Genomic DNA, 24396 nt, shown 5'->3' on the forward strand with positions numbered 1-24396 from the left:
CCCCGGGGTGCGCTGTGGGCCCTACCGGCTGAAATTTTTCTAAATTGATTTTTGGCCGGGAAGAATTTTCAAAATAAAGGGATTTTTCGGGCATTTTTGGAGTTAAATGCCGGAATTCAAAAAATGAAAATTTTTGAGTTTTTCCTCCAAAATTTTAGTAATCAATCAATGTATGGATTGAAATGGTGGACTTTGGAGCCCGATGAAATTCTTGGATGGAAAAAGAATTAAATATAAATAAGAAAATGGCAGTTGGGCATTTTCATGAGTTTTCTTTTAAATGCAATGCGGTGTGGTTGAAGCCCAATTCTATTAGTGAATCCTGGGGTTGAGAAAAGGGAAGGAGAAGCCTAGTTCCCACCTAGGGCATTTCGTCTTGAAACATGGTCCACCCTTCACCAAAGGTCGGGCAGGTGGACAATTCGGGTAGTTGTTCATGACTAACACCCGTAAGTGGGAGCAGGCGTTACAGTCTCGCCCTCCACGGCACTCACTTATCATTCTGGAGCCATTTATTGATTCCACCAATCGACCCATTTTCTCATGTTACCGCATGGTCACACTGGGTCTATTATCTCAATTTACCTGATCAATTTCAATCAAATTTAATCATAACCACATTAGCATCCTTTTGCAATGAGCATCGCCACACATCTTGTTTTCACACCATAAGATATCACCCAATCGATTCACGAACGTTCTGCTACCATGACAACAAAAGGCACTACCACGATACTTTAACCCTCACGAAAATTTAGGTCTGGCCTAGACATAACCTATAGCATACCCCAGGTCTTCGGTGTCTAATCGTCTTCACTGCAAACGTGTTACTCCACATAGAGGGCTGCAGTCCCTCCTGTGAACTAACCGTCTATATCCAGTAGTCCTTAGCATTAGACTCGTCAATAGTAGGCATCAACTGTAACGTTATTTCCACGCTAGACCCATTTCTTCTCCATGGGTTTCTTTCTCAACCATCTTGAGATGCTACAACACCTGAACCTTCACTAAGCCGTCTCAACACCGCTTTACCTAAATAAAGGGCTTAACCCCCCACTTGGGTGCAACGCCCTAACATCTCTTATTACTCGCAGCTGAGTTGCGGAACTGACCACAGCTTGCGTCACCCTTACTAAGGGTCTCACAGATCTACAACCCTTGACCATCTGCATAATCACTGTGTTGCCTTGTGCTTTAGGCGAGCCAACACCTGGTCATCATTACCATGTCACTTCCATACACTGGCCCAACACTGGCTCCCCATCGTGTTGCCCTGTGCTTCGGAGAGTCAACACCAATTCATCACTACCGTGTTGCTCCGTTACACTAGCCCAACAACAGTTCCCAACAGCACGGCTTAGGTCCATCATTGATTTGCTTTGCACCCATAGTGTGACTCTAAGACTTTCGGTCCCACCTCTGATATCGAACACGGCAAGGCTACCCCACCACACTCGCAGCCATTATCCTTACCAAGCTTCCTACTCGGCAACAAATCTATCGGATCATTACCGCGTTCCACGATTCTTCCTTAGGATTACTCTAGATGTCCTATCCCTTACAAGAGATTCTCGGTCTCACTTAACCAAATTTCCTAAGGTGCTGCTCTAGATCTTTAGCATCTGACCGTCACCTGCAGTTCACTAAATTGCTCAGGCCCATGGGCCACTTGCCCTCAACGCGAACCAACTCATTAGTTCTCTGCCATACGGTCCATAACATCAGATCCATTACCTCGAGCCTTGCACCTATAGCATCAAAGCTACTTAAGGCCTTCCCGAGCTACGATAGTTCCACCACTATATTATCAAATCCATCTTACTTGGTTATCCTTGCCTTGATAACTTCAAGCTCATACCATGAGCCCCGCTCCTCAGGACTCTACATCTCTTACTGCTTAAGAGACTCTCCAACCACTTCCACCTCTTAAGGCCTCATGATCTTACCCCACGAGATCATACCTCACGGCTTTCACTCAACATTTGAAAGCTCCAACTTTCCATGACATTGGATTCAAATCCATCATGATTCATTTCACCTCCTAGCTCATCACAAAGCTTGATTATCAATGATCTCTCAATCCACAACCGACATGCTGAGCCTACCTCAAGTTCTGGCACCCATAACCATAGAGCACCTACCATTACCCTCTAGGTAAATAGAGACCGCCCGTCTCTCCTTGCACACCCATGAATGCATTCAGTCACTACGCCGGGCCTGGTCCTTCCGCACGCCTCGCTCGGGTTCCCATAACTTGGAACTAAAATTTCGGGGCCTCCACATTGCTCACCATCCCCTGCCCACTTGGCATCCAAAGTTGGCATTTCTTGCATGTGCATAGCCCACGAATGTCCTATTGCCACAATTCACTACCCTCGGCCTACACATCACTCATACCCTTCATTGGGTGACCTCCACGTCTCCCATCAAGGGTCTCGTAACCTTAGGCGTCATCCCAACCCCAAGCATCACAATGGGGGTCTATTCACCTCTCATCTCCCAACCTTAAGCGTCCCACCAAACCCCAAGTGTCACCATGAGAGTTTAATTGGTCCCTCATCCACATGAATAGTCACTTGGCCTTTCACAACCAGGACTTCTAATCCCATGGCTCCCACACGCATATCTACGCATGCCCAACTCCTTTATCCCTAGTCTGGATTCCAACTCGACCCACTAGGGATTTTCCATCTCATATAAACACCCGCTAGGGTCCATTTTCCACCCACCTATCCTTTTTTAGGATAAATCCCATTTCATCATGAAACTAACTAGGGTCCACTCATATCCTGGGCACATCCTCTCTAGGATCATCATAATAATACGATCACATCGCATCACATACATCTAGCATCCTGACTCCCCTCAGAGTCCTTCCGGATTCTGCTTACGTCACGTCTTCACTGGCCATGACATACAGATGCATTACATGCACACTCCCCATAGAGCCTCATTGGGAGCAACATTATCTTACTTCCTTGCTGGAGCTCGTCACACAACCCTTTGATGACTCTTTTCCCTAAGCTCCGACCTAACTCTCACTTTAACTCACTCTACCCCAAGCGCACAAGCCTTACTGCACCACTTCCAAAGGGTAACTATATTCCCTCGAACATGCTCAACAACTCCCTGACATAGGGATGCTCCACTAATCCCCTCCCAGACTAGTTGTGCTTCGACTTCGTGTCCCCACACGAGCCTCAACACTTTAATCTCAAGGAGTTCCCATCCTTAAAACACTATACCATACACCCAAATTCCAATATTCAGGTTTTCTTGATGCCGACACCCACACTTGGGTTTCCGGCTCCTCTTACTTAACTTATATACCCCTTACGGGTATATCATCTCAACCCAAGGTATTTTTTCATTGCTAAAGTAGGAATATCCGAGCATAGCCGCAAAGCCATCACAGGCTTCAACGCTTAGACCCAATCCCTAGGGTCTTTAGACCACATGTCCAACTTTCAAGGTTATCAAATCAACCTTACATTGAAATCTCAAAATTTCAAATCAATCGTTCCCGACCCCAACTCAACAGCGAGGACATTCTGACTTACACCCAAATCATGCCAAACATCCTTTATTCCAAAACTTTGGCAATTACTCACATTAATCACTTAACCGACCATACATGATACCACTAACACGCTAGCTTTCCCCACTCTTATAGCTAGCCATGCTCTGATACCAACTGTAACGACATGCTCCCACTTACAGACGCCACTGGTAAATAATCAACCGGATTACTCACCCGACGAACCACAACTGAAGGGTTGGACTATGTTTCACCTCTTTTCAGCTCGCCTCATAGCAAGTCAAATATGACCTAGGCACAAAGCTAGCATAACAAACACTTCGCTGAGTATTGGAGATTTATGAGAACATACCTCGTTGATATCTACTCGGTTTGAACTTGGCTTCAACAATTAAAGCCACATACAACGAATAATCTCACAATCATTTATCACACTATGATGATTACAACAATTAGATACATCTAATGCTTAACAACACATACAATTACTCACAAGGGTATACATACATAACACCACATGGCTACGTACAAGAGATAATAAAATACACAACTCGGGCAACACAGCTAGTTGCCATAATAACCTCCCGGCGCCATTCCTACTTGCATCTGAACTTGCAACATCTACACATGAGGTGAAACCTCATGAGTCATAAAGACTCAATAAGGGTGCAATGCATGTAAATATGAATATAACCATGTTTATGTATGCCAAATGCATGCACATGAGGTTAAGCCCATTCATCCTCACAACCCATCAAGGTTTGAGGCATCAACCTATCAGCCCCCACAACACTAGTCTTCCATATGGCCATAGGTCCACTAGAACTCAAATCATGCAAATGTTTACCATAACATGCAAATGCTACATAAGAAGTTATAAACCATATTTATCAACTTGCAAGGCCGCCTCCACATGGGGTCATCCTTTACCTGGCTTGAAGCCTCATCTTTGCCTCGGCACGAACTCCAGCCTAAACCTCAAGTTCCTCCAGGATCACTGCCTTCCCGGTCGAACCTAGAGGCAAACACACAAAACCCCAACTTCATTAACATCCGGCATTCAACCAATGCCCTCAACTACATCGTATACCGCAAAATCACCCGACAATAACTCAACAAAAACAACCCCAACCATGGTATAAACCAACCAACTATTCACATTTCATTAACTCCCATAGTGAAAATAACTAGAAAATAATTAAATTAATTTACCTCAACTAATCTCGGGGAGAAAACTAGTCAAACGCCCACACCGGCCTTGCCTTCTTGATTGCCATCATGCGCCCAATGCTCTAATTTCAAGCCTTTGGCATGCTTCTCGAGTTCCAAAATAATTTTTCAGACTTTTCCCCAATTTTTCTAGAATTTTTCAGGATTTTTCCCTATTTTCTCCTTTATTTCCAGATTTCTTTTATATTTTATTTTCTTTAATTTTATTTTTATTTTTTTTCTTTTTTTTCTTTTCCTTTTTATTCTTCTTCTTCCTCGCGGCTTCTTCTTCACCTGCTTCCTCTGTTCTTCTCCTTCTTCCATGGCGCGCACCAGCAACCGACCGTCGTCGCTGCTCATGGCCTAGCCACCGTCGCCAGCCACGACTGGTAGCACCGCAACCACCGCTGATGCCAGCCTCCACTGTGAACCGTCTTCAGCGCACATGCTTCTAGCTTGCGCTTGACCAGCCATCGTTGCAACCAGCGGCCATAGTTGGCCATTGAAGCTTCCCTTGTCGGCGCTAGAGCTTCTTCAAGCTATCGAAACCGTCGCTCTAGGCTGCTGCTGTGTCGTCGACCTCCACTGCGGCCGTCGCAGGTCCACCGCTACTCTGCCTCGCGTCAGCCATGGTCGCCATCACTGCGGTTTCTTCTTCCAACCATCGACTATTTCCGCCCTCTCTCGATCTCAGCTTCTCTCTCGCGCAATGCCTCTCTCGGCCATGCTCTCTTCTCTCTTCCTCTGATCTCACGAGCTATCTTCCCCCCTCTATTTTGATTTCAAAATTTAAAATGTTCCATAGCAACTCACTCCCCGCATATATATATATACACATAAATTACTTATTAATCCCTCCAATTTTCTATAATTACAATTAAGAAAATTTAATTACACTTGGGATTCTAATAATAGCACTTGGACCCTCCAAGGCTTAAATTAATTACATCAAGCCTCCCAACTCTTGATTTCTCCGATAATTAATAACTGGCATTTACTCGACAAAGTCGATTTCACCCTTGAACTTACACGGGACCTTCATTCCACTTGAAAATACCTCAGGGTTGCCTCACTCGCAAAATCGGACCACCCTTAGGGTCCCCTTAGCTTCCCGGAGGTCCCCTACGACCATTCAGTACTAGCACCCATTCGGGTATATACAAAATTTATTCCGAAAATTATTCCCGATCGAACTGCTTCCAATGTCATTAACCTTATCTCGAGACTCTCATCAATCTCTTGTCCTCTTCCCTGGACATCCAAGTCCCGAGGCACTCCCTGCCACCAATTCGGTAATTTTAATTAATTAATTTTTCGAAACCGACTCTTAGACTTCCCGGACCACCCGAGATCCTTTCAAAAATTATTTATTTTCAATACTATGTAATACCGGGTATTACATTACCCAAGAGGCTAAAAATACATCCAATTTTTCATGTGAGTTTCTTGAAGACTTACTATGAAGACAACACACATGGTCGAGTGTAGGCTAAAAGGGCCCATCCAATAATTCGAGTGTAGCATGATCATGAGATTGAGGCAATCTTCGACCATTGCACGTTGGGGGCAAGCAAGAAGAACAAGCGTGTGTAATACTTAGTAAGATGGAATGGAGCTCCAGAAAGGGAAGAAAGTTGGGAAAGGAATACAACTCTATGGTAGTTTGAAGACATCATACAGCAGTACTTGTTTTCACTTCCAACAAGGTTTTCGGAACCTTCTGGTGGTGGTCTGTGATGTCTCTGGAAAGCTCAATGGAAGTTGCCCTGCTCTGGTGAAGTATCGTCGCACAAGAGGTAGTGTGCCATGATGGGTTATGGGCGAATGACAGGCTCAAGTGTTGGATGGCACAAGGTTGTCATGCCAAAGTGGTAACAAGCATGGGAGGGAATGCAACAAACATGCAGTAATGTGCGAGAGAACGGGCCTTGATGGTTGAGGCGCCCGCACACGAAGCGACGGTTGGCATTGCTAGCTTGTACGGATACGGCTAGACTCGATTGAGTGGGGCAAAGGCCACGGGGTAACCACGCAGGTCGAGAAACGCGAGGCACTCTAGCAGGTTGAGCAAGCCGAGATGTGCGAGACACGGGGAAATCCGCATAGCCTTGGTGGGAGGAAAGACCAACATGTGGGAGCAGTTACAACATCATGTAGGCACGACCCCACATACTCCTGCAATATACAGGGCACGTCTGCATGAAGCGCGCCCACGAGGGCCCTGCTCGCGCCCACAACAGAGGCAGTCGTGACAAGTGTCGACCAAGCGAGCCATGCAACCTAACAAATGGTTTTTCCATATCGTGCATGCGACCTTTATGGGTCTGAGGGGACGATTATGGGGTATAACTGCTTGTAATTTTGTACCCTGTATATATGTGGCTAGATGGGCAATTTTAGTAGCTTTTAGGGAGCAAAGCTTAGGCCATTCTTTGTTTTCTTGGATCTGAATATAAAGTTTAGAATTTTCCCGTATTCTTTGTGTGTGCTTCCATTTATATTGTGCATAAACCTCGGAGAGTTGTTGGCTGATCTAAATGAGCGAATTTAGAGTCATCACAAGGTTGTCAACTGGAACTCAAGGCTAGTCTTGTGATATTGGCCCTAGAGAATAGGAAAATTACACATTGTCCCGAAAAGAAATTACATGCTGTTCTAGAAAGAAGTTAGACACTCTCCCCAAGAGAATAGAGAAATTGCACGCTATTCTGAAAAGAATTTAGACACTCTCCCAAAGAGAATAGAGAAATTGCACATTGACCCGGAAAGAAAATTACACAGTGCCCTGAAAGAAATTTAAACACTCTCCCGGAGAAAATAGAGAATTTGCATAGTGTTCCAAAAGAAATTATACTGTGTCCCAAAAGAAATTATCCCAGATAGCACCATGGGTCCCGAAAGAAATTTTTCTCGAAAAAAAATATCTCTTCTTGGAAAGTGTGCCAAAAGTCCTTTATCCTCTTTTCATTGTGCTATTTATAAGGAATAGAGCCACATTTTTCCTTTGACATTTTTACCCTCAAAACCAAGCATATTTACTTTATTGATATTATTAATTATTCCTTTGTCATTTATTCATGATTTCTTCTTTGGGAAAAATATTCCCACTTCGGATTACTCATTGATAAATTCAATAATTGTATTTATTGATTTAAAATACGTCCAATATGAATTTATTATTTAAAAACATTCTTAAGTGGACGCTCGAATATTCAATGGCACCACAATCTTATAAGACAAAAATGTAGAACTTTAAAGGCAAAAATATGCTTTTAGCCTTTAAGAGAAATGTCTTTTAGATAATAGGGAAATTACACATTGTCTCCAAAAGAAATTACATGCTGTTCCAAAAAGAAGTTAGATACTCTCCCCAAGAGAATAGAGAAATTGCAGAGTGTCCCTATACTGTGTCCTGGAAGAAATTATCCCAAAGAGATCACCATGGGTCTCGAAAAAAATTCTTCCCAACATAAAATTCTCTTATTGAAAAACGTGTCAAAGTCATTTCTCTTCTTTTCATTATGTTATTTATAGGGAATAGTGTCACATTTTCCCTTTGACAATTTTATCCTTAAAATCATGCATATTTACTTTATTGATATTATTAATTATTCATTTGTCATTTATTTATGATTTCTTCTTTGAAAAAAATATTCCTACTTCGGATTACTCATTAATAAATTTTACAATTATATTTATTAATTTAAAATACATCAACTTTGAATTTATTAATTAAAAATATTCTTAAGTGAATGCTTGAATATTCTATGGCACAACATATCAGACAAAAACATAGAAGTTTAAAGGCAAAAATATGCTTTTACCCTTTTAAGAGAAATGCCTTTTATCTTGGTATTCCTTCGTCAGAATTACATTAGATTGAAAGCCCCAATTTTGTACCAGAAATTGCAGTTTGTCAAAATAGTGTCTTAGCATCAGAATGGTTGCATTAAAATGTCATAAATTTTAGCTTTTTCAAAATGGTGGGGTCAAATTGGTGTATTAACATAAAAAATAGGAGTATCAACATCCTCACCCTTTGACTTACAGAAAAAAACAAAAAAAAAATCACCCTTTGGACAGATGACCTTTTACCACCATAAGGATAGAATTAGGCATAAAAACGATATATCTCCGAGAGCCTCGTATATGCCCAGACAGCCTTCAGTTTTTGCCTGGCATCCTGACCTGATTGCACCCTCTTTCTAAAATTAGACAAAAAGCTTATTCTACTCTTAAAATGACAAAAATCATACAAAGGATTTTGGAGAGGAAATAACAAACAATTAGAAAGCAAAATCATTCTCCTTCCATACAACTTGTGTCATAGCTGCATGTATCATGCATCATTCACCGGATCAAAACGACAACGTTCTTCCATAAAACTATATATATATATATATTGACAGACAGAAAAGGAAAAACAGGCAACTACAAACTGATTACTACATCAATCCTACCATACCATCTCTATCCTTTAGCCTTGCAATGGTCAAATGAATGAACACTTAAAGCAGGTACTGTGATAGTCTGACCTTCAATTTCAGCCATTCAAATAACTGATGGCTGACAAGAAGCATCTTTTTCCGATGGCACCCAGATTGGTCGCTTGCCATCCCTGGCCATCCACATAACGTTCAACCTGCCATGCCATTGTACGTATTTGGAACAAAACAAAAGATCAGGTGATCGATCATTTTTGCACACCTACAGGAGCGGGTAAACAATGGAATATTAACGTACAGTTTCTATAATGGTTTCGCCTGATTCCACCCCTCCAATCAAGTATATAGATCCCTTCAAAACGGGAGCAGCAAAATATCCCCTAGACTGGTTTATTGGCTCCCCAGTCATCCATGAGCCGACACGAGGATCGAAAATTTCGGTGCTTGGAATCATTGCAGTTCCATCATAACCACCGATAGCATATCTGGAAAAGGTTGTGAGTGATCATCATCATATGTTCCAAAACACTGTACCAGCTTACTTTGGCTTTAGTCTATGTAACAGTCTCGAAAACATATAATTCCTCTTAGGTTATGTAGACAAAAGCAGAAGATGGTAACAACTTAGAAACGCAAAAAAAAAAAAAAACATTTAGGGGCGTTTAATAGATCTTCCAGTTTTTTGTTTTTTGTTTTCAGTTTCCAGTTTTGGTTTTCTCTTCTTTCTTTTTTTTTTTTAGCTCAGTTTTTTTGTTTTTATTTGATGTGTTGTGAGAAAAAATATCAAAAGAAAATAATTAATAAATTAAAAATAAAAAAGTTAGAATCAACTCGCCAACCCAGAAAAGTCAGCCCAAGCCCAGAAGTCGGGCGTGGGAAACTTGCCGCGGGAGACCATGGACCTCCCGGAGACTTGCATGCCACGATTAGTTAGCAACGCAATTAATCCACAGAGAGTAGAGCCCGAGCTTTGTTTAAATCATAAACTTTACATGCATGCTATAATTAAATAATATATGGATATGGAAGACAAGAACAGCTTCCCACAATTAACAATTATATTAAAGCAACCAAGCAGGAAGCAAGCATAGGTGGAAGGCGCGACAGCTCCCATTCCACTATATATCATAGTTGTGAAATTAAGATTCGAATCAAGAATCGAAATCCTTACTACATAAATCGTGAATTGAGAATCGAATCGAATCGTAAGATTCAATACACATTCTCAATTTTAACAATAAATAATATATATCCATGAAAAATAAATAATATGCCCACCATGATCAATTTTTTTAAATATAAATAAATAAATAAACTTCTAAATATATTTGCTAAGTTTAAAGTTATACCAAAAGATAAAAGTATATTCATGTTGCCTTTAAATTCAAATTGCACCAAACCAAATCACTTTTAAAATAACAAGCTAGAAAAAAAAAAAAATCCGCAACTATAAGGTTACTAATAAACTCTATTGTCCATAATCTTCTCTAGTTATCAATCATCTTCATCTTCAAGTTCAAGAGTATCGTCATCTTCATCATTTTCATCATCTTCTTTGTTTTCAAAGATAGCCAAATTGAACGAATATTTGATTAAAGGGCACATACAAACGAAGTCGCATGAATTGGATGAATTAGACGAATCATGCTATTCATGCGATTCACGGTTAATTCGTCCAATTCATAATTGAATCTAAAGGATTTTCGATTCACCCTATAAATTCGATTCGATTTCTATATGAATTGAGTCGAATCGTACGATTCAAATCGTGATTCGTACAATTCTAAGGGATTTTAGATTCACCTTATAGATTCGACTCGATTTCTATATGAATCAAGTCGAATCGTACGATTCAAATCATGAATCGTAAGATTCTAACAACAGTGCTATATATATATTATATAATATGCGTACATATTAGTGGGTTTATATGATTATAATGTAAACCCACTAATATATATATATATATATTTATATATACACACATATATAACAAACAATTAAGAAGTGGTGGGAAGGTAGTGAAGCAACCGTAAGGTGGACATGAGTGGCGCACAAGCAGTAATGGCCGCGGCAGACAGAAACGACTAAGCACGCCAGTTGGCAGCCGATGGCGAACCCGTCACGCACTAGACAGTTGACATAAGACTGTCACGTCCGAGACCGTTGTGCTCGAGACCGACCATAGCATGGGGAGGACATAGAGAATCTACTGCCCCCCTCCGGCGATGACAAGTTCCCCTCTCCCCTCCCGCGCAATGACATTTGACGCGAGAGACCCATATTCTCCCACCCCTCTAAGGGTCCCACGTAACACACAAATTAAGATAATTTTAACATTTAAAGATTCATCTAGAAAGATAAACATCATTTGTAAAAGATTAACATTATTTGTAAAAGTCCTAATTTTGGCAAACTTAAGATTGCTCCATGCACCTCTATAAATAAGCAGACCCTCATTACAGAAAAGATACATCTTTGATACTGGTGTGAATACTGCTCTTGGTTCTTTAACATCTTCAATGTCTGACTTAAGTATCAAAATATTTGCACGAGAACTTTTCTGGATCCTCTGATTATTGTCTTTCTTGCACATTTAGGTGGCCTAAAAACAATGTTTTCAGTCAAATAAATTCATTGTTGTATTTTAGCAATAATTAACACCATATATGGAAACGTACGAAAAGCCAATGAATCAGTTTGCAAAGCCCAAACGAGAAGCGCTACCAACCAGAGTCAGGAAAAAGCAAAGACCTAGTATTTGGGGCACTATCTCAAGATGCGAGATGTCCTCCCTTGCTCCACGAGATTGCCACAGGGTAACCTATTTCATGCCACTCGAGACACCCATTCTCAGGTTCGGCGAGGGACTCATTCTTCGATCTAATGGGAGACTCATTCTCAAGATCAGCTGGAGACTTACTCTTAGGACTGGCTAGGGACTCATTCCTAGGACCGGCTGGAGACCCACTCTTAGGATTGATTGGAGACTTATTCCCACGACTAGCTAGACACGCACTCTTAAGGTCGATAGACCCATCTCAACGATTACACAAACCAACTAAACATGCTCTCTCCATGGCACCATGGGTGGAGTATGAGGCTTTGCAATACCAACATGAAAAAGGAATGCGAGAAGTCCAAGAAGTGGCAAGATTGTTACAAAACATTGCCCTATGAGTGGCATTGTCGCCAACCTTGAAAAAGTTTGTGTCCGACTCAATCCCTCTCCAAGAAGTACAGGAAGAAAGTTCTCAGACAAACGAAACCACAAAGGACTCGATCACAGTCCACTCCTCGGAGGACTTGCGCAAGCAACTCTCCTTCTTATCAGATTCAAGGCCGGGAAAGGGGGAAGCCCGAAAAGGGCCAAGAAACACCCAAAAGGATTCTCAAAAGAAGAAGTATCTTTGACACTATGGGAAGCATGTTCACTGATGAAAACCAAATTCCACCCGGGAGTTTTTGTGAAAAAAAAAAAAATCAATGGAATTGGTGACTCGTCAACATTTAGCGCTAGCGAGATGGTGGATATGAAAAGGATGATCAAGGAAGTCTTGGAGCAGAAAAAGTTGTTGCATGTGTCAAAAGATCAACCTCAAAGGAGAATCCATTTCGCCCCAGCCATCATGGAGAAATCTCTGCCAAAGAAATTCAAAATGCCTCAAATATATGCATATTCAGGCAAGGGCGACTGTAACACCCCGCCTCGATGGGCGTGCCACTATAAGGGAATTCCCGAGAATTTTATTTTTTATATGATTATCACGCACGGTGCAGCAAGAACAACTTTCAACATGCTTGACACATACAACGATCCAACGAACAATCTTATATGCTTAAACAGGCCGGCACCCACGATGATTTCAAGAACAATCTTCACATGTAGATGAAATCCCGGAAACCCCAATCTTGCCCATTTAGCTAACAAGATCCATAGTCTCAAACTAAACGAGTTATAGTATTACGTAGCGGAAAATAATATCATAACATCAAATACCGTGACCTACCACGGGGTTCATACATAGCAAGATACGTATTACAAGGCTACAAAATGATAATAACGTTATCATGTGCCCATCCATACATATATCAAAATAAATATTACTGCCCCAAAACAATACAACAGCTATCACACTAAACTCTGTTGGCCCTCAACTAGCCACGTCCTTGCCCTTGTAGCAATCTCTGGCTAAAACGTTGAATGTTCCAGGGGCATAACCTAGATTAGATGATAAAACATCTAAGTGATGGCATGATACAGTTTACTGAATGCATGAATAACACATGAACATGACATATACAGAAAAATACCACATGTAACACGTCTGACTTGAGAAATCTATCCCACACATCTTTGGGGTTGACCTTGCTGCGACATTCTTAACCCCTGGATGCCCATCCATGTCACCTAATCATTTGGATTAACCTTGCCTTATTCTCAAGAAGACCCCATCCCGATAACAATGACATAAAATCAACACCTCGATGACATGAGAAAACACGTACCATGCACCGACTCTTTCATAAATAAAATAGTTGATGCAATATTCCATATGACCAATATGCATACGATTGCATAATAATGTAAGTAAAACACTTATACGATATATCCCAAGCTCCGGAGGGTATAATCGCTCGTTGGACCTGTTCCAAACACATGCAATCCTAAGCTCAGGAGGGTAGAACCGCTCACCTGAACCCACTACACACACCAAAATACTTTCAAGACAACGGTAAGACTAGAATCGAACCACTCACCTTAATTTTAAAAAAGTCAATTTTTGCCTCGAAAAGCGTGTCACACCTCAAAAATCGTGCAATCCTTTCGTCTAACAGCCAAATTATCTTCTGCTTACCATTATGACTATATAAATTAATATTTCTATTTTTTCCATAATTTTCTCAATTTTCCTTTTTTTTCTATTTTTCCAAACCTTTCTTTCCTTCGAAAATCCAAAATAAATACCTAACACCTAGTTTCTCCAAATATTTTTGCATAAACCTTCCTAAAATAATTTTACAAAAATAATAAAATTAATTTCGGATTTTTCCCGTACCTAACGCGCCAAGAGAGTGGCTGAGAGTGAAGTCCGCGCGTGAGCACACGCGCCCTGTCTTCTTTAGTTGTCTTCTCTAACGACAGCCACCGGCGACGGCCTCCAATGGCCAAACAAACTATATGGCCTTGAAGCTCTTCTTGAGGCAAACCTATAGGTACCCTTAGATGGCCGGAACAACCACCGGAAAACCCTCAAACGCTCGGTTGCAGGCGCGACTCCGGCTAGACCCGATTTTCTGGCCAGCTTCTTAAAACCCTCTAAAACATACACCAAAACCTCCCAAAATCTACAGAAATCCTCCCTAGCACTAAAGAAACAAAAGCCCTCTATTCTTGAGGCTCGATTCTTGCTAAAACGCGATCAATCTACTTCGATTTGATTTGAAACCCTCGGCCATTCAAACCCTATTTATACCCGATTTCTACCAAAATTTCGACCATTCATAAGCTTTCCTATACCTTAAGCCTCGAATATGATCATTACAAGCCTTAAAATCAAGCTAAATGGAAACCAAATTGCCTCGAAATTTCCTACCAGATTTTGATTTTCTTTAAAAATTAATTCTCGTGGACCACACCGTAAATCTCAGCCAATGGCTAGGTTCAATTGAACCATCATGGCCTGGAGATCATTCTAATGCCCTTTGGTAGTTTCGACAATGGCCGCCGCAAAGTTGGCCAGTGATTTGCAGGTTTCACACCTAATTTTCATTATTTGCACTTTCACCCTCCAATTTTTGGTATTTCTCGATTCTTCCCTTATCCTTCAAATCCTGGACTTTCCACTTATTCCATTAGACCCCACAAGATTAGAATGTATCACTACACCCTTAAAAGTCTAGAAAAACCCTCATTTTGACCACCCTCTATCAATTTCTAGATTCTGCACTTTGGCTTGAATGCCCCTAATCGCGTAATTTCGACCCAACACCTTTGTAAATCTCTTGTTTTTAACATCCCATGACTTTTTGAACATTTTTACCCTCCAAGTTTCGTCTTGGTTTGGTCACTTACCTTTTTGTTCAAATTTTGAATATTACACATTGATCCGAAACTTTGATAAATTTTATTTTGACCTCAAAATTTTCAAAAATACATTTGATATTAAATATTGAGTATTACAACGACCCTCACAACCATATTTAGAACTACGAGTTGCTCATGGTGTTGCATGGATAGGAAGAAGAAATTATATGTCGAGTTTTCCCTCTAACTTTGATAGACCATGCTCGAGCTTGATACAATAGTCTGCCTAAGGGCTCTATATCCACTTTCGAACAACTGAGATATGAATTTATCAAAGCATTCGTCATGAAAAATCAAAGGAAGAAAGACATGACTTATCTTTTCAACATCAAGCAAAACAATAAAGAGACCCTTCAACAATACATAGAAAATTTTTACAATGCGAAGCTAGAAATACAGGACTTGCAAGTTGGAATAGCAATGGCAACCGTGTTTCAAGGAACCTAGTCCACCTTACTATAAGAATCTTTGGCCTTAGACTAGCCAACTACCCTAGTAAACCTGCTTGTAAGAGCCAACAAGTGCACACTTCAATCAGAAGTTATAAGAACTATCAGAACAAATGAGGAGACATAAAGAAGAGGCGGGGAGTAGGGACAGATGCACTGATGAAAGGCGGCATGATAATAGTAGAAGAGAAGAAAGGCAAAATTTGTTGCTAGACAATCAATCAACTAATCAAGTTATCTATGTGATATCAGGGGGAGAAACAGTGGCAGGCCACATTTCGTCATCAAAGAAAGCCTATGCACAACAGGTTTATCAAGTTAACTCCATGATGCCTATATAAGACAACGAGAAAGCTATCACCTTTACGCTTGTTGACCAAGGAGAAGTTATAATGCCACATGATAATCCTTTGGTCATCTCAACTGTAATCGCTAAACATCCGATTGGGAGAATACCGATAGACAATATACTCGAATTGTTTTGAAAAGATAAATATCTCCATGGATCGCCTGAAAACTGTCCACTCTCCTCTATTCAGCTTCACAGGAGAATCAATCCCTATAGCTAGAGCAATACAACTAACAATCACATTGGGTATAAAACCCCGGAGTACTACCAGATAAGCTAATTTCATAATAGTCAAAACACCTTCAATGGCATACAATGTTATAATGGGACATCCACTCCTAAATGAAATGAGAGTCGTAATGTCTCTAGGATATCTTCTAATGAAATTTCTTATAGCTAATGGAGTCAGGAAAGTCCGAGGAAGCCAGAGAAAAGCACAAAACTGTACAAAGAAGAAGGATACAGAGGAAACTCTCAACTAAGACAAATTAGTAGACCTGTCAGAGAAACAATTGGGGGGGATGTAAGAACGGCTGGTGAAGGCAGGTTTGATCTGAAACGGAAGCCAAAAAACTCTTCGAGAGAACGATGGTCTTATCCCAAGTATAAAGGCTAAGAGCTTCAGGAGCTCGTATAATGATGTAAGAAGACCAGAAGATAACAACTTTCTAGAGAGAGATGGAATAGAGAATGGACCTAATGTGAAAATATATTCCGGGATGTCTTTTGGTGAGAAAAGAAGAGACACTGGCTGCTGGTCTTCAATGCAAGATAAAATGGAATGTGGTTATAGGGTAAATGGTAGTTATCGAGAAAGCATTGGCATCAATTGCCTAGGGAACTGGTTTAAATCAAGGAGAATGGCTGAAGATTGACAGCTTTTACACGCAGCGACGGGATTGAAGTAGAATACATGGACAATCATATTTCACTAAGTGTTAATGATAGAATAACAATGGAATCCCTAAAATAAGGTAAGCAGAGCCACTGATAATGGCAGAAAAGAGAAACACTCTTAACACAATGATTTTAGGTTCAACATCGTTTCTCACTTTCAATTTAAGACACTCATAGAAGCTTAGCAAATCAAGTTTGAAGGAGCGATGATCCAAGGCATTGGCGAGAGTCGCCAAAGGCAAATGCATCATATCGGGATAGACCTGTTGAGGCACTTCGATCTTAGAAAAATCCGTCTTAGCTCAAGCCCGAGTCTAAATAGAGCGAAACCACCAACGTAAGCTTATCTGCGCCCGAATGCCCATTCTCTAAAGAATCCAGTGCCCCTGAGCACTCAACATCTAATCTATCTCTGTTTATATCCTTGACCACAGCCCAAAATCTTATCGCAACCATGGCATTTCTAGCTTGTGAGCCATTGGGCTATTCTCCTAACGTTGCGCCGCCAGTAAGGCCCGCGCTTCTTGGAATCCCATTTTGTCGCTCCTTGGAGGCACATTGGTATCCTTCCTTCAAGCAGATCATTCTTTATTCTAGATGCCTCAAGTTGTGCCTTCATATCTTCCACCATCCACTCGACGTAGTGGGTTGTGCCTTTGAATGGCTGTCGAAGCCTTACCTCAATGAATGATCTTGTTTTAGTGTCGGCGCAAGGTCATGAATCCTAAGAGAATAGTTTTCTCCATCGAGGCAGGTAGACACGAGAGTGGCATTAGTCTTCCGTTTGACTTAATAGTCGAAGCAAAAACTAGGGGGCAATTGTTGTGCCATAGAATTCCCGAGCTTCCACCTAAGGGTATTTTAGTCATTAGACGCCTAGGGGTATCTTAGTCAATAAGCCCAAGGCGAGCGAATCCCAAAAGTGGTCCCGAGCAAGGACGCATCTTCCAAGAAGAAGCCAAGGTCAAATAACCAAAAAACCAAGCTAATGGCAAAAGGGTAAATACCCTAAGCTTGAAGGGCAAATTGGTCCAAGGCAAATAAGATATAAATAACAAGTTCAAAGGGTCAAAAGGGAGGCCAAATTCTCTCTCTCACGGCAAAGAAATCAAGCTCTCGTGGGAAGGAGGAAACCCCTCTAGGAGAGCATCTCGCTCTCTCGGCAGCATCTTTGTGAGAGGCTTAAAGCCTCTCGGAGAGGACTCCCCCTCACGGGAACCCCTGTCACTGCAACTCCCTCTCGGTGGTCTCTTCTCAGAAAGGAAGATGGGCTGTTGGTGGTGTTGCGTCCCTCGGAAAGGCCCTGATCTCCCAGAAAGCATCTCCCCGTGCATCCATCCTCGCGACCATCTCCATTCTCGCCTCCGCCCTTCTTTCAGTAAGATCAGGAGTGGATCCATGCATAGCTCACAATTAAAAATAATTTTTTAATATAAAAAATAATAAATTTTAATAATAATTTAGTCAAAAAAAAATTCAGCCCACCCTAAAATTTGTAATGTTTAATTTTATACTTAAAAAAAAAAAATTAGCCTCCCCCCATATAAATTTCTGAATCCGCCCCTGGGTAAAATTCTCTCGACGAGGTCTCTTCGAGAGACCTCTTGACGAGAGGTCCCTCTCGGAAAGCCCTCTTCCCTAGAGGTCCATCCGCGCAAGGAGCTATCTGCCCTCCATTCTGGCCTTCTTCCTTGTCCAGCTGGTTCGCTAGTCTTCTCCCCTGCCGAATTGCATATAATATATATATGTATGTAATACATGTATGCGTGCTGATATATAATAGCAGCCAGATAGAGGGATATATATATATAATATATGGCATATATTTATATATGTATGACATGTATGCTCATGTGATGGCCATAGAGGAGGCTTTACGAGCAGCAATGGCCTTATATAAGATCAGGTCATAAGGCACTTATATAGTAAGTAGGAAACACCCAAGACCGGCCACTTGACTACATACATATTGGATGATACCCTATAACATGCTAATGCGATATGCTATTCATATTTCATAGTAATACGTATGATAAAGCGGGGGACATTTAGCGACATCTTTACCCAACTTGGGGCTGTGCCCGGACAGGTCTCTTAGGGACTGAGACCCTGCTTCGACAGCCTGCTATGAGGCTTACCTTTTCCCATAGGGCCCCGTAGGTTGACCGGCCCTTCCGAGGGGGAGGGGATTCTTCTTAAGCTTGTCCAAATGCTACTAACGTGGAAGTACATCCCTGGTTCTCTGTAACAGTAGCAAGATTGACCCTCTCTGGCTAAGAAAAGTCTAATTATTTTATATTCAATAATAGCATGCTTTGCTTATCTATTGCATTATTTTCTTAACTGTACTAACTTAAACATCGGAGGGCATACGCAGGTGAGGAATCGCCATGTGCCTTCTAACCTGTTCCTGTGAGTGTAAATATGCCCCAAGCACACAAGAAGCCAATCCTGAGCGATACCAAAGGTGCCCCCAGGAGACCATACACAGCCCCGGTCAAGATATTGGGGACCAAAGCTACCCAACGCCCATCTCCACTGGCAGGCTCCTACCAGCTATCCACCTCGTTTTGCCTTGGTTCCAGTTTTCTCGTATTACAAATTATATTGTCATAGTTTCCAAGTTACAATATTTATAGTTTTGTTTTTGAATATTTATTTTCTTTTCTTTTTCTTCCTTTCTTCCATTGCTAATGGAGTACCGACTTTACAAGTGACCGTTGTAGGGCTCCACCAAGACTACACCTCTTTGGGAGCCAGCAGTAGGGATAGCAAGGGAAGAGGAAAAAAAAAATAAACCAAAAATTGTGAAAACAACTTTTTGTTGTTCTCATTTTTCACAACAAATTCAAAATTTTTGAAGACCAAAGTAACTAATCAAGCATCATTTCCAATTTTTGTTTTCAAAATAATAAAAACAAAAATAAAAAATTGAAAATGAAAGACTTGCCAAACTAGCCCTTAATTAAGTAGTCTGAAATTTCTACGAGCCGATGTTGCAATGTCACTTTGGGAGTCAATGAAATGATTAAAAATTTAAAGAGATGGACTTACATCTTTTCATTCAAAATTGCTAGTGAATGGCATCCCCTCGGTGTGTTCATACTCCCAATGTTGTGCCATGAGTGTTCTCTGGGGTCAAACCTTTCAGCAGACCTGAATAAGAAAAAATCTTACAACCGCTTATAAGACAATGCTACTAGAGAGAGGTTATGGTTCACTTGAAATAACTACATAACGGAAGATTCAGTTTTCATAATTTTCCTCAACAGGAGAGATTGAAGATATAAAGAAACATTCTACCTAAAATGAAAATAAGTTAAATGAGATCGTAAACAAGAAAAGCTCTTCTCACTTCAGCAAGATTGATGTTCTAATACCACATCTAAAAGGCAGAAAACTACTAGGGTTAACAGAGAAAAGGGGGATTTGACCTGTATCAGACTTAATAGTTTATTTCCATAGATCTGAGACTCTGCACAATCTGGTATACTTCCCTACACATGCTAAATAAGAATCGAGAAGGAAGATATGGAAAACTAGTTGATGCACGGGACTGATATTTTTCAGAAAGCCACTTTATAGTACATGGACATTCTTGTGTCTTTGCATGCGATCGCATCCATTTAGTTCAATGGGATAAAGTGGGTTTGAGATCTTACTTTAAGTAATTTGTCCCGTTGTATCCACCAACAGCATAGAGTGCACCATTAAGTTCTGCAGCAGCAAGAGCATATCTCTGGAAAAACAACATAATCATTAGAACAGCCTACAAGTAAAAATCACTTTAAGGTTAACAACTTAATGCAAATTTGCTACTGCCAGAACATATAGGAGGCAGATATATATAAAAAAACAATACTTGCAATTGGTTCATGATAGTCCTGGAAGATTAATATGAAGAAAACCAAACAAAATTTCTTGGCATGTAGAGATGACATTCATTTGGTTAAGAAAACATTCTGTAGAGATGACAATTTTACTTGTGGCAGTAGCGGGATCAATATTATTTGACCAAGTTTGGGACAAGGATCTGGAATTTCCTGAATCTTTCAGGTGAATCTTTCAGGTCCAGAATAAGGCACAGAAAACTTGCCCTGCCTCACCTAAGGTAGTACATAAAATTACAAACATACTATTTATGTATAATATCCTTGGGGCTTCATTTGGATCTGATCTCTCTTCTCGATCAATCACCAATCGCTCAATCCTCTCCTCTGTCTACAAATTCAAAAATCTAAGATTGCTATGTATATTCCTTATCCATTCACCTTGGTCCTCTCTTATCTATAGATCTGAGTTCTGTCCATTCATTTACAGATCTGAGAATCTTTCCTGAACCTCTCCTTTCTGTATCTCACTTTTTCTTCTTCCTTTTCTCTCCAGCTGATTGTCATGCAGACTTCTACTCTCTTTCGACCATCTCAACATTGCCTCCATTTTTTCTACCGCCCCTCCCCAAATAAGTCATCTACATATTAACATATCACCCTTTTTCTTTTTTCCTTTTTTCTCACCAAGAGATTGACCACTTTTCAGACTCTCATTTTTCTCAGCTTGGCAACTGATTGTCAACCTGTATCTCTGCCTCCACTTTTGCTCGTCATCTCTGGTATTCATCAACCTATATATTCATTTTTTTGTAAGTGATTGTTTATTTATTTATTATAAGATTGCATTAAATCAGGTTTACAGACAAATTTGGAACAAAGCGAAGGGTTGGGGATATTTGGATTTGGAATTTCTACCTTGACAAGGCAGTGGGCAGGGTGCAAGGCACGAGTCGGGAATTGGGGCATTGGGGTTGGAGATGGGGAGAGTTTAACCCAGCCAGCCTCACTCCATTAGAATTCCAATGGCATGGAAACCAATGGAGAACTGCTTTTACAAAATATCATATGATCGATGAAATTTTTTTCTAAATGTTCACAACCTTGATGGACATAAAACTACATGCTTCTGGGCCACTTACCAAAAAAACTATATTCCCCCATCACTCTTTTCTAATGTATGGTGTATTTCAGCTACAACTTTTCATGTTTACATCCCATCAAATGGACAAATCACTATTATTATATTAATGGAAATATTGCATGTAGATAGATAATGAAGAAATTGTATGCAATTATTTACTTAGTTGAATACAAAGTACTCTTGCAAAGATTAGCTTCCAAGAAACAAGGGAAGATTTATATGCAGTAAACCAGTACTATGCAGCCCAAGATTTATATAGGAATTACCTTCTGTAGCATTGACCGTGTAGAAATCCAGTGTCCAACATCTATATCAAACATTTCAACATCAGCAAAGCTTTCAGTCCCATTTCCACCACCAATTGCAAAAATTTTGTCATTTAGAGTAGCACCAGCTAAGCATCCCTTTTTGACATTCAATGGTGGACGCATAGTCCACTGATTATTGGGTAGATCATATGATTCAACTTCATAGAAAGAGATCGACAAGGTTGGTGATATAATTATATGCATTACACACATATATACATGAGAGAGAGAGGAGGGAGTGCAAGGCTGCACAATAATACCTGTGTCAATCCATAAGCTTCCATCTCCACCACCAAATATGTAAAGCTCATCCTTCAATATTGCAACAGAGGCATAAGAACGAGCGATATTCATAGACTGTAGGGGCATTATCACATCATGCATGGGGGAGTAGGAATCCAATGCCGATAACAATGACTTGCCATCGTAACCTCCCACAAGGAATATCAACTCGCCAATATCTTGTTCACAATCATTTTGTGACTCCATATTCATTTCATCAACCTTTGTCGTTAAAGGAAGTGATTTAGATTCCAAAGTCTTACACCTACATTTGAGACTTTCAATTTCTTGCTCTGCCTCAACCTGTAAAAGCCAATACGAAGCTTTAACATGTATGAATAAGCATTTATGATACTATAGAAGGAAGAGACAAAGATCCTTCTCCTCTCAAATAGAACAGGTCCATGTTTGATCCTTCTTTGACCGTAGAAACTTATGTTTTGGTCTTATCAAATTAAATAATGAAAAATAAATTAGATGAACACTTGCATCCGTGAATCTTATTCTCCTGGGCAAGTATATTGCACCATTTCTTTGGCGTTTTATCTATGCAACTTGGAGCCCACCCAGATTTCCACACAATGTCCTTGATTTTCAACAATTCATCTTGAAATACTCCAATTTCTCAGCCTCTTCGAAATCCATCAAGATCTCATTGTTGAAATATTTGAAGATTTAATTTGTGCTAAAAAAGAAAATAGAAGTCTCTAATGTTTGTTACCTATGCGATAAAATGTTCAAACTCTCTCTAGGTCTCAAGAGTGAACTACTAAAATGATAGATTGCAAAAGAAAAAAAAAAAAAACAAAGAGACTGCAAATCACAAGAAAAGAATCTCCAATAATAGTTAAAATTTCGCAGACCATTCAAAGAATTCCATGGTGGTCAATAGAATTTCACAAGTGCCAAAGTTATGGTAACCATGCAAATGATGACCTCATGGTGTTCCACCAGGAGCTTCTTGGAAATGTAACAGTCAAAGAACAAAGAACAACGCAAATAGCATACCCTGTTCCGTTGGTTATCTGCAACAGCTAGAATTGCAGGAAAGTCAACTTTTATCTACATGGAAACCTAATAAAGTCCATAAAATTTAAATTTTTTAACTCAAGAACTAAGTTCAACAACAACTAATTACATCATGGGGAAAATGAAACAAAAATATATTGTTATGAAAGAACCCAGTTATAATATGGGCATAACTTATGCACAAGTGTCTGAAAATTGAGCTAATTTGGGATGCAAAACAAGTGATTATAAGAGTAAGAAACAGACAAAAATTAACATTGGCAGACATCACTAAGTTTAGAAACAAGGATAAGGATCACTCCTTTTTTTGGTCAGCATGCTTCATAGTAATTAATTTCAGTTGCTTCAGAAGAAAATCATTGTGTCTTATACATGTGGTCAAATTTATGTACCTTACTGGCCTACTAGCCACTGTCTTTTCTCCAATGATCCTCAAAATAGTTTCACTCCACATGTATTGATCTCATCCATATGTAAATGCAAATTAAACTTCCCTTGATTCTAAGAAAATTTCCCCTGTAGGTTTCCCCTGGTTGAAAATAATGTTTTCCACCAACAACATTGTGTTTCTTTTTTTTTCCTTCAATTTTCCCAACTATGGAAAGACACCATGATAAAGAAATTAGTTTTTTTTCTGGCATCAGTATTAACCCAGAAAAAAATGGATCTTAGGGGGGGAGGGGGGTAGAAGAGTTCAAAATCTATGAAATAACAGGGCATACCAGCTTATTCTCCAGGCAACTCAGCTTTTGATTTTGATCTATTTTAAAAGCCTTCAATTCTTCCATTCCTTGGATTAACTGCATATGTGGACAGCAATAATAGCAT

At 40.2% G+C, this 24396-nt stretch overlaps 1 protein-coding gene across 1 annotated transcript in view; it reads right to left on the bottom strand.

Moving 5' to 3' along the window:
* Positions 1–9030: 9030 nt before the first annotated feature.
* LOC127788951 (uncharacterized) overlaps positions 9031–24396 on the bottom strand; it is a 28204-nt gene continuing 12838 nt past the window's right edge. The window contains exons 6-12 of the mRNA XM_052317670.1: positions 24291–24368; positions 22518–22842; positions 22216–22415; positions 20638–20714; positions 20030–20131; positions 9491–9677; positions 9031–9389 (exon numbers count right to left, since the gene is read on the bottom strand). Coding sequence (XP_052173630.1) covers positions 9291–9389; positions 9491–9677; positions 20030–20131; positions 20638–20714; positions 22216–22415; positions 22518–22842; positions 24291–24368 — 1068 coding nt within the window. The 3' untranslated portion in view covers positions 9031–9290. The remainder of the gene's footprint in view (positions 9390–9490; positions 9678–20029; positions 20132–20637; positions 20715–22215; positions 22416–22517; positions 22843–24290; positions 24369–24396) is intronic.

This window comes from Diospyros lotus, chromosome 13, assembly GCF_014633365.1.
Source record: "Diospyros lotus cultivar Yz01 chromosome 13, ASM1463336v1, whole genome shotgun sequence".
Taxonomy (NCBI): Eukaryota; Viridiplantae; Streptophyta; class Magnoliopsida; order Ericales; family Ebenaceae; genus Diospyros; species Diospyros lotus.